Below are 12,030 nucleotides of genomic sequence, written 5' to 3'. Positions count from 1 at the left end.
TTTATCTAGAGATAGCCGTGTACATGTATGTAATCAGCAGCTGTTCCTGTTTCGTGTGGAAAACTATTATAGGTTTGACTGACACTTGAATTCATGAAAAAAGGAAATTTAAAGTCAATCTGGACGTTGATTGAATACGTGGTGAATGCACAAACACTTTTTAGAATGATTTTCGTGAAAAATAATCAATATGTGGCTTTTACATTTTCCTGCCTTAGTGGCATTCAAACACTTGATATATATTTACAGTTCAAAATCGTTTAATTAAAACTATCTGTTATTTCGTCATGATAGAGAAAAAAAACATGAATGTTACACTTAAAAAGATCAATCATCGATCCAGTTGAACATTTAAATTAAACAATCCATATAAAAGCAAAACTTTTTACAAAGCAAATATAATGTTACTGACATATGTCTAAAATAATAACCGCTAGTGAGTAATGTAATTTTTTCATTTCAAACTTTTATCATTGTATAAAAGCTTTTATTTCAGAAAAGGATAATGGTTTGCCTGAGAACACACCAGATAACTCTCTTTTTCTGTCTACGAACCCTCTTGACTTCTCTCGCAAAAAAAGGTAAGAATTGAAACTTATTATTTTGAATCTAGAAAATATTAAGGAGTACAAATATATATTTAATTAACCGGTGAAGCCTAAAGTGCTTTTCAGAATATTTGATCGACTAAGTTCATATCCCAGTAAATTTTTTAACATTGCTGTTTATCGATTATATTTGCATTTAAAAAGGGCAAATTGTTCGAATTGTAAAAATTACCGAGATTACATGTTTTCAATAATTCAAGCGACAAGCAATTAAGCGTGTGCTATAATCATTGTGACGTCATTAAAAGTTAAAATATAATTGATGTATTCGCAATTGTATAGGTTTATATAAGAAAAATACTAGACTTTGACCCGTGCGTGCACGGGTTGACATTGCATATCGAACATTTAGAAATAGGTACATCGATACACCTTATTATTGACATTTACATAACAAAGCTATAAGCCTACAATAATGCTATTAATTTTACTACACTTTCCTTAGTTTGAATAACCTAACTGTGTCTCGGGAAAAGCCCCTCCCTTACTTATACCCGTAAAGTAGCAGAAAATTGCAGAATCGCTCTGGAACGATTTTGGAGAAAGTTAATGAATGATGTTGCCTTGAAAATAACAGTCAAATACATCACAACAAACCTTTTTGAGACTGCAAATACCTTTCAACTAAAAATTTTAATCCATAGAATGGAAGAACTCAACACCTTTTCACCAACGTACACGTAATCGTATATTCTTTGTAAAACTGGGTCTGTAGGACATTATTCATTTTTACGATAAAACATATTCTATCTTCACTCTCCTAACAAATATAATGTAACATTTTTGCATGTAATCAAATATTTTTTGTCATCACGAAGATGAAAGTAAGTGCTTAGTTGAAATGTATATTTGTTATTTTATACTTTCTCTCATAAGAAATCATTAATTTATATGAACAAAATATATAGCAAAAGTCCAATGAAAATTTACCCGTATTTGTATTATCATTTCTGAGTTTATTCAGGCAGATGTGATATTGTGGAAACAAATATAAACTAAAGATCCCGTTAGTGTGAATGTATTGCGCAAGTGCACGATTGTAAAATCCAAAAAATCCAGGTGATTTCCGGGATTTTTTGAGGAATTTTCGTTGATTATTAATTAGCGAAGCTTAACTGAGAAAAAATAAAAACAAATTGGTAATCTTCAAGTACCAAAGATGTTTAAAATATCTAAAACAAAAGACAGTATTCTTCCGATTTCTCGGTATTAAAGACTAAAAATTCGAGTCTATTATTTTAATATAGTAGTATAGATTTGCAAATGTAGATATTTGACAATGATATAGGTTTAACAATTGTTCATGTTAAAGGAAAGTCTTAATTGATTCATACTTCGATAACAACGCTTATTTAAAGTGTTTCCAGTTGTTTATATTAAATGATGAAAAAACTGTTCTTTTTTCAGACAGTTAAATAAGATTTTATTTCAACAATAAAAGATGCATAAAATAAAAGTCATTTGTCTTCTACATAAGTTTTAATTTTTTATGATTCGTGGTTGTATTTATATTGATACTTGTCAGCATGGTCGACTTCATGAAGTTATTTTTGAATTAAATTTATGGTTACCTAACAACAAAGTTTATATACCGTGGTGACTTCAATTTTTTCTGTAGTCATCTTTCTTACTTCTTACTCTTACCTTTATCAGCTGCATATGGATTTTTTGTATCTTAGTTAATTCGATAAACTACGTGCTTTATTTATGAACAGTTTCTAAGGCGAAACAAACTACTGACAAACAAGTTGATTAAACAATAAAAAAGACTATCAACAGTCAACATTAAAGTCATCTTTTCGTAAATTGTATTGTTGATACAACGACCTTGTTAGCAAAAACAATCTTCTAAGAGGTCGCATGCTGCATGACGTTTTTCATACTTATTTATTTATACGACCATAATTAAGTATGGGTCTACGGACTTTTCTGTTTTTCCGATAACGACAAAGAGAACACAGCGGATGAGACCGAAAAACATAAGATGTTTATTCCCCCACGTCACTTGACCCTACCCGTATTTTTTAGAGGTCCGTGTTTTCTCTGCTTCGAATTTGTACTTTTTCTTTGGACTTTTGATTTTGAACACTGTTCGTTATCACGCCACTTTTTTAAGGACAAATCTGACAATTTGGATGATGGGGGGGGGGGGGGGGTATAAACATAAATCATAGAGGCACGTTGATTTACAAGTTGCAGCGATCGTACATATTCTATTTAAAAAGACGAAATTTTTTTAAAAAAGTGATAATTGTAAAAGGTTTAGAAAATAGAAAAACTAACTATGATTCAATATTTTGTTTGTTGTTTTAAAAGATTAACGTAGATTAAAAGTGGCAGAGGCCTGCCCTGTCTTTATTCAATTTAATGAATCTGAAAAAAACATTTATGGTTCCAAATCAGAATTCGTTTGAAAGTATTCGTTTTTCTCACATGGTTAAAGGAATGGCATGGATATTAGGTCAAATAGACCAACCCTCGATTCAGTTGAACATTTCTTAGAGAGAGAGAGAGAGAGAGAGAGAGAGAGAGAGAGAGAGAGAGAGAGAGAGAGAGAGAGAGAGAGAGAGAGAGAGAGATTTCATGCATGTCTTTTACAAATTTATGCTATGCTATGGTAAGCGATTTGTTAATGATATGTTATGAGATTTCAATGCAATGCTATGAGATTTGTATGCTATGCTATGAGAAATTGAAATGGAGGGCTTAATGATATGGTTTGCAATGCTAATCTATGGTATGCTATGAGATTTGAACAAAAACGCCTTCATACACAGATGAGTTCCACAAATTTGGAAGTAAAATGATGAAAAACCAAAGTTAAACACAAATCTGCAATGTGAGCATTTATTCTTCCAAATAAATACAATTAAAACCGAGTTAAAATCATGTTGTATGCTTTGCTATGTTATGGTATAGAATTATATGACAAAAGATTTTATGAGATTGTATGCTATGGTATGAGATTCCAATGCTGTGGTATGAGATTTCAATGCTTTGCTATGAGATGTCAATGCTATGCTATGCTATGCTATGCAATGGTGTATGTTGTAAAAGATATGCTTGAACTGACTGCGTATATGCATGTATATGTGCAACCTATTTTACATCGTAGACAAACAAACAGGCTTAAAATTTCAAGCAAACAAAAGAACACTGTTTTTAAACGGCACCACTCTGTACGCGCCTAATAATAATCAGTTTGTCCGTTTGTCCATCTTAGATCTCTTGTCTGAAGCAAATCGTCTCTCCCGTTTCCCCAATCCTGTTTATACTTATACTATAAGGTGACCAGGTAACTTAGACAATGTTTCAAGGTGGAATGTGAAGGTAATAGCTGATTACATTAAGTATCTCTGTCCGGAGAATTTTTTCTCCCCTTTGTCCCAATATTGCTTAACTTGATCATCATGGTGCCTTTGGTCAAATGGTATGCAGTGATTCTGAATAATGCTTGTAGGTCAAGTGTCAAAGTTATACCGTACCAAACAAATATCTTTTTGAAAGAATATATCCCCTCGATTTGCTCTATTCGGATTATATTTTACATTAACAGAGCTTTTTTTTTTAATCTTTTACATTTAAAAAGAAAAATGTTAAAATTTCTTCAACTGGTCTGTGTCGGTCAAACCTTTGCTAAAACTGTTATCAAAAGATACAAAAGCAATAGTTCAGCATGGTATTTTGTATGCATATTACGCATACAATGCCAGAACAATGCATTTTTAAATCACTTTGAACTATGCAGTTATAGACTTAAATTTAAGATTTAAATATATGAAAAAGACGTGAAAGGAAGTCATTAGTGTCCACTCTACAACCATTTGTTAGGAAGAAAGCTCAAAGCCTGCTTATTTAAGTTTTAACTTTGTCTCATAAGAGGGTACCTATTCTTTAAATGAGTCTCAAAAACCATAAATTTAGACGAGATATGTCTGTATATGTCTGTGGAGGAACATTTGAGTTATATTTTCCTTGAAAAAAAAATGTATATTTTTTCTTTAAGGCAATAAATTTTTTAGAACCCGTATCATACTTCTAAAAAGAATTTAACTTAATCTATTTTCATAGAACTAAATAAAACAATAGGAACTGGTGTAAAGATGTTTGTTTGTCATATTCATTCCAGATTGTTTGGAATTGACATTTATTTTGATCAATGAAAAAATAACGTTAAAGTGCCTCCATGGACACTGGAGTTCTTAGTATAGACTGGAATTTGTTATTCTAAACATACATGTCATGCCGACTGATAAAAATAGGGTGCCATATTTTAAGGCAAGATTTCTACATTTGTGTGCAAAAGTCAACCTTTTCTCAACAAATGGTTGTAGAGAGATTCAAGTGATTAAAAAAACATTATCTTGTCCTTGTATGCATAATCTGCACACACAAAAACATGTCAAATCTGAAATCCAGTGCTTTTATATCTTTTGGCAACAGTTTTGTTCAAGTTTGGACAGAAACAAGCCAGTTCAAGATTTGTTTACATCCTTATCCTCAAATGTACAAGATAACCGCACATACCTCTTCATGGTATGCAGTAATTTTAAGCCAAACAATGTGAAGTCATGTCAGATCTCCTATGATTAGTTCTACGTCCCATTTGCTTTGTCGTCTTTAGATTTTTTTTTAAATGCCTGTATAAAAGGATTACTGAGATTGAGTTATGATGTAAAACTTCTATGCCACCTGGAGAATATATAAGATAAAGATCTTGTTCATAGCAAAATTAATTGAAATTGTTGTATCTTCTATTCATCATTTTTAGCAGGGCGCTTTGAGATGGCCACTATCTAAATGAAGTCTAATTTAAATTCAAATTTGAGAGGATATATCGTTCAACTCATTTCTCATATAGAGATAAATGTAATCGAACTCTTTTTTGAATCAAGTCAAATTTACATCGGTAGCATCAGATTTTTTTTACTTTTTGGGGATCAAGAGAGCTAGATATAAGTATTTTTTTAATGGCAAATTTAATAGAAATAATCGCCATAGAATTATTGCATCGCTCGTAAAAAATATTTCCCATTCCATGTTTAACATTTGCAGATATTCAAACTACTAAATATTGAACGTCCTAGCTTGATTCGTACAATTTATATTATATTTAGATCATACTTTGTACAGTATTCTCTAGACTTTACGCACATGTACGATAAAAAGTTTCTTGAAGTTCGTGTCAGATAGATAGATAGATAGATAGATAGATAGATAGATAGATAGATAGATAGATAGATAGATAGATAGATAGATAGATAGATAGATAGATAACTAGCTAGCTAGATAGATAGATATATGGTTTTTTCATCTATTATAGTGTTATAAAATTTCCGTTTTCTAATACGTACAGGTGAAGGCTGCATTTCTAAATATTGTTTCAGCAGATTTTTAAGTTTATTAAAAATAAATCTTTATGTATTTAAACAAGGTTGAAAAAAAGGTGTTTATCAAATTTGAAGTTAGACAAAGTGTTTGAATAGGGTTTCAAATGAAAATTAACGGTTCATGTTCCGAAAACAAAACAAATTTGCAGTTTATTTCAAACAAAAATAAGTAGTCCAAAATCAAATTTGTGTTTTATTTATTTTAAACATCGTTAAAGCAAAATGTTATTTAGATTTTACTTAGCATATATTGCTTAATTGGACAAAAACGAGAAAAAGTGCAGTTGACGGACGAAGTAAGAAATGTAAGCCGTCCGCCTTCGTTGTCGTGTGGAGTTTTGACTCAATTTTAGTAACCACTTAGTCCAATAGTTCTTCCACAAGTCGTTGATTAAGAAGCGTGACCGTATAGTTTTGTCAAAAGTACAACATCAATTCGAGGCAGCCTAAAAATAAGAATCTCTTATTCAAAATCTAAATCAATATGGATGCAGGTTTTGAGTCACCGAGTTCAGAGTATGTGCGCCCCCCACCTGGGTATGATGCATAGCATTGGCATGACATTCATTAATACATGGCTTTAAGGTTACAAAGGTTATAAAGGTCAAATAGATGGAACAAGCATTACATGACTAGATTGCAGTATCAGGGCATTCATTGCAGACACAGGATCGCCAAATATGACAATTTGTTGAAAACTTGCTTATATATTTTCAGTTCAAATTTTACTGAATTTCGTACCTGAATAATTTACGTCATTTAGGACTAGGATTATTTGGATGCAGACTTTGAGTCTCCCGCCTTAGTATGACGTATCGATTGCGTACAATATTAAAATGTCATATATAACAGTATACATGAGTTTATTTTTTAAAGGGTTACCAAGGTTAAAAAACATTCAATACATGACTCAGTATAGAGTATCAGAGGATCGATGCAGATACAGAATCGCCAAATATGACAATTTATTTATAAACTCCCAATTTGGATATCATTGTGCCCACATTCTGCACCTGGTTGCTTAACATCATTTAGGAATGCTATGCAGTGCTACACGATTCACAGAGTTCATTCTGTTAGTCATCTTTACAAGAATTAATTGGGCAGTATTAAGATATGCTTTAGTATCAAAGTGACCAATTTCCTATTCAAGATCAAAGCTTGGCAATTTGGTTACAGAAAGGAGCTACATGTATCATTGCAGAAACATGTACAACTTGAGCACTGATTTGTTTTCTGATCTGCAATGGTCGTTCTCAAAGCTCATATGAACTACTCATAAAATCTTTTTTTTCTTAAGTCACCGTTTCCCTAATGTTTTTTAAGTGTTAATATTACGTAAGAAAATGTATGATATAGCTTTATTATCTTTTAGTGTATCCAGGAAATAAAAGTTCCGATATATGCAAGTATTATTCCAACCTCTAACATCAGGAAAATTTCTGAATGTTAACTCAACTTTTTCTGTATAACTTAACAAAACATATCAAATAAAATATCTGAATATAATTAAGTAAACTTTAAAACGGCATGTTTAAGAACAGAAAAGAGTATTCTTGATAAGTATATTAAAATCCGTCATACATGTATTAATGATGGACTATTATATTTTTAAGTCAAAATACCGAATTGAAACAATTTTGCCATTATAATAATTTCTTAACTGAAAACTTGGTTAAATAATTGTCTCTTTGCAAGTTCTATACAAACCTCATTGCAAGTATGTAAATCATAATTAAAAGCTTATGAATCAGTATCGCAAAGCAAAGTAGATGCTGACATTCCTACTTATATTAGTTTATGTTAAAGATATGATGTTTGTGTTTCATATTTTTAGTGAGGTTCTCATTTCGCTTAAATTCAATCTATCAGATGGAAGAAAGATAAAATAATTATAAATAGCCTCGTAACATCGTATATATTGGAACTAAACGTGTACTTTTAATCAGAAAAAAGAACGTTTGGTTTTTTAATGAAATTTTAGATATAAACATTATAGATATGCAAAGTAGTGTTAAAGAACAAAAAAATACTAAACTAAACTTCATGCCACCATGAGGTCAGAATGTGACTCCGTAAAATTTTCCATACTTTGATTTAAAAATTACATTAGAAAGGGATGCCAAAAATAACAATGGTTTTTAATTTCGATGAACCGTAAACCATTCATTTTACACACACGTATAGTTTGTAATAAAAAAAAACCCCTTAAATATAGACATATATCCCATGGTTTTGTTTTCAATTTTCAAGAAACAAATGTCAAAAATAATTGACATACCATATGACATCATTTATTTCAATTTTTCTCCAGACGAAATTTTTCTGAGGAAGGCCACAACCCGGGTTGACCTTATAGAACCTTCTATGGCAATATGGTCCGGACATTTCCCCCGTCGTAGCTACTGTGTCTCAAAGTGTACCCAGGAACCGGACTGTGTGTCGTTATTGTACAACATGGCTAACGGATCATGTGACCTCTTCAACGTGATCTACGGCAGTGACGAAAGCGGTCAAATCGACTATTACTGGATACTACAGAAAGGTGGTTCTAGATGGGGTAAGCTGGAAAAGGAACGGTGAGCATATTTGCAAATCGTTTTGTCGAGTAAAATTAATTTCGAAATCGCAATGCAATAAAGACAACTTTGTGTTTAAAACACATTATACTAATTTAATTCTGGTTGTAACGCGCTTTCTGATTGGCTAAAAAATATTTTATATCGTAAAAAGAATGTTGCCTACGTCATGGTAAGACTAACGTCAAAAACGTATCAATTCGCCTGACAGTACGTTTGAATTTTGTACAAATTTACGTCATTTTAAAGGTCAAATGACCGTTTTTATCTACAATAAAGAGTAAAAAATTAAATTATAAGCAATGAATTCAATATTTATTTTTTGATACGATATAAAATGGTTTAAATCAGTTTAAGCTTTTTTTATATACATTGTTTGGCGGTTTTTAAAGCGGTAACTGCACCAAACCATTTTATATCGTCCTTAAATAAAGAAATTGTTCTGAAACAGTTTCACATATGAAAGGTGTCTTTTTTTTAAACATCAGATTAATAAATTAAAAAAAAACAACTGCAAGCTGTCAATATTTTTTTCTTTGCAGTTCCAGAGTCGTGCCTCAACCTATCAACTTGTTCTGGGATAACAAAGGACGGAGAGTACTGGGTCTATCCACCTGTTACAAATCGGAGAACGAAAATATACTGTCACAACCTAGCGACTGAACCTTCACATTTTATAACTTTGAAATACTCCAACAATTTTATCATTCATGACAAGTCAAATTGGATAATACAGCACAAAGAATGCCAATCATCTATTCAACCTCCATTGAAAAAGACGGAGTTTTTTAAAGTTAAATTAGAGACAGAGGTGACAATTAAAAACATAATAGTTTTTTTTAGAACCGATTAGATCAAATCTTAATTTTTAATTATGTCTTCGTGAGGTTAAAATTTAAAAAAAAAATGCAACATTGCTGTTTACAGATCATGATGGTAAATGAAAGCGATTTCACGTTCACTTCGCAGACAGGGTCGGAACCAATGCAGTATGGATATGCTGACGACTGTAACGGGGGGCAATTCAGGGACCCTTGTCCTCACTTTGGGTCAGCCACCATTGATACTAGAGGGACTGGACTGATCGTTGATCCTACAGTATTAATGAATATTGATTATATTTTGTAATGTTTTCTTAGCTGCATTACTGCATTTTTTATGCATAAATTTTCAAAGAGAATTTAACACACACATGGTTTTAACGTTGCAAATTAGATGTTATCGAATGTAATTTATCAGCTATAATTTATTATTTTTCTCGCATTAAGGCGGAATAAGGGTAGCTAACTTTGCTTACTGGCGCAAATATCAGATAATGCTTTTACTGTATCGTTAACCCCAATACACCATTTGAAATATGTAGTAAACATTTTTAACTAATACAGGACATCAATGCATGCGTTTAGGTTATTTTTTTTCTTTTTAAAATATAAAGAATTATAACTATCTGCTGAATAATCTTTGCATAATCCAATGTAATTAAATGTTGTCTCTACATTTGCTTCTTCAAACGTTTTTGTAAACATGATTTTGCTTAAGGTACCTCACTTCACCTAATCTTATACTTTTTAAAACACTACGTCACAAGATGGCGATTTAAATGTTAAGTTAAACTGTTTATATCTTTTGATGGGGTTGTATATCGTCATGGCTCAGTGGTTAAAGTATTGAGCTACTTAACCACAGATCATGAGTTTGAATCCACCTGGAGCTTTTGTTCATGTTAACGTAATTGAATTTTGGAAAATGTAATTTTTCATCCAAAATTGCACATTTGTTTTTGCATATTAGACTTAAATACTTCTTATCCATTATGAGATACATCATAATCTTGTAAATATCTGCTGATTTGAGAAATATTTCACGGTGTAGTGAGCCATCTTAAGAACTCAGATAATAGTAAGTTTGAAGTAGCATGAACGAACATAAGTTGTTAATGTTGAATTGGCTGAACGTAACATGTTTTATCGACTGAAAGTTAATATATGGAATGCGTTTGCACGACCTGGTGGTTAAAAGGACCTTGGAGGAATTAATATGGAAAGTTTCTGCATGCAAAACCAATGTTAAGTCTTCCTTCATATAATTTATTTTTAATTTTTCGATTACAAATCTTATGTTTTTTTTTAAGATTACAAAGGTTTGATTTTAAAGTTTTTCATTGACCTTTTTATTGAAATATCCATTGAGGTAATTTGATATTTTTTGAGCGTTCAGAAATAATGAATTTCGAATATAGCCAACTCAATTTAAACAAGATCACAGAAAAGTTTTAGCCAGTGTGTCAAACACTAACTAAACTAATGTCGTGTTACTATCCCCGGTAGTAGGAGACAAAATGAATTTAACATTTCGATTGTATGTAAGATATCTATAAAAATGTGATTTTGTAATGCTTTTCATTTTTTTTCTACAAAATAGTATATATACACCATTCATTATGAGCATTAACAGTGAACTTTCCAACCTCATAATATCGATCGTTTACTGATATGAGACTTTCTGGCAGCAATAACGTTTTTTTTTAGAATTTTCAGTAAATGTTTAGCTGACCGTCTCGTAATATTTGAAATTTAAATTAAAATATTGATTGTATGAAAATCATTTGTTGTTTTATAACATTCCATAGCCCATTGATTTAAACCCAGCTGTTGCTTAATCCTTACTTGCCTTGCTATTTTATTCCTTAATTTTAGACTGAGTTTGTCACGATTTCTCCTTCTCATGCGGGAGGCGTAAAAGATTTAGTTCGTTCAGTCGCCGGTGATCAGATTTCATTCACCTGTGCTGGTTGGTGTGGCAAATGTGGACCAAGCCCTGGACCAATCAGTTTCAAGCATTCTACGGAATTTAGTAAGTTAAGAACAGTGAACTAGTACAGATTTTTGCAATTAAGACACGAGAAGAAAATTTAAAAGCTATAACCTTTTCAAATCCTTTCAGGTTCAGCTGCTGAAGCTCAAGTCGTTATTTGTAACAAGTGAATCGCAGTTTTTTTAATGTCAATATTATAAACAATCTTTAAAATCTTTACGCAATTTACCTGTATATCTTATTTTTCAATGTTTATTGCAAGATATTCGAATATACTAGCACATATTACTACAGTCAAAATATTCATTGCATAATTATTCTTTTCATTCAAACAATTGTAATATCTGTAATTGTAATAATGAAGTTATAGAAGCTCCGGTTGATTTTTTCCACAACAAGCTTGCGAGGGAATTACATCGTTTAACAAATCAAAATTTTGTGATATATATATATATATATATATATATATATATATATATATATATATATATATATATATATATATATATATATATATATAATAAGTTTGTTGATTCATGATTTTTTTCCTAATAAGATCCACCTAATGTTCAATTTTAAATTTAATCATTTTTGCAAACTTTGCAGTAATATAAAATGCCACAAATGGGGACTTTAATT

At 31.2% G+C, this 12,030-nt stretch overlaps 1 protein-coding gene across 1 annotated transcript; it reads left to right on the top strand.

Moving 5' to 3' along the window:
• Positions 1-445: 445 nt before the first annotated feature.
• LOC128160423 (A disintegrin and metalloproteinase with thrombospondin motifs 9-like) lies at positions 446-11,815 on the top strand. The gene is made up of 6 exons (XM_052823740.1): positions 446-581; positions 8,313-8,558; positions 9,120-9,388; positions 9,505-9,675; positions 11,274-11,430; positions 11,521-11,815. The coding sequence occupies exons 1-6, from the start codon at positions 506-508 to the stop codon at positions 11,559-11,561; spliced, it is 960 nt and encodes a 319-aa protein (XP_052679700.1). The 5' UTR covers positions 446-505; the 3' UTR covers positions 11,562-11,815.
• Positions 11,816-12,030: the final 215 nt, after the last annotated feature.

This window comes from Crassostrea angulata, chromosome 8 (genome assembly GCF_025612915.1).
Source record: "Crassostrea angulata isolate pt1a10 chromosome 8, ASM2561291v2, whole genome shotgun sequence".
NCBI classification, from domain to species: Eukaryota; Metazoa; Mollusca; class Bivalvia; order Ostreida; family Ostreidae; genus Magallana; species Magallana angulata.
This window is presented reverse-complemented; position numbering and strand designations above follow the sequence as displayed.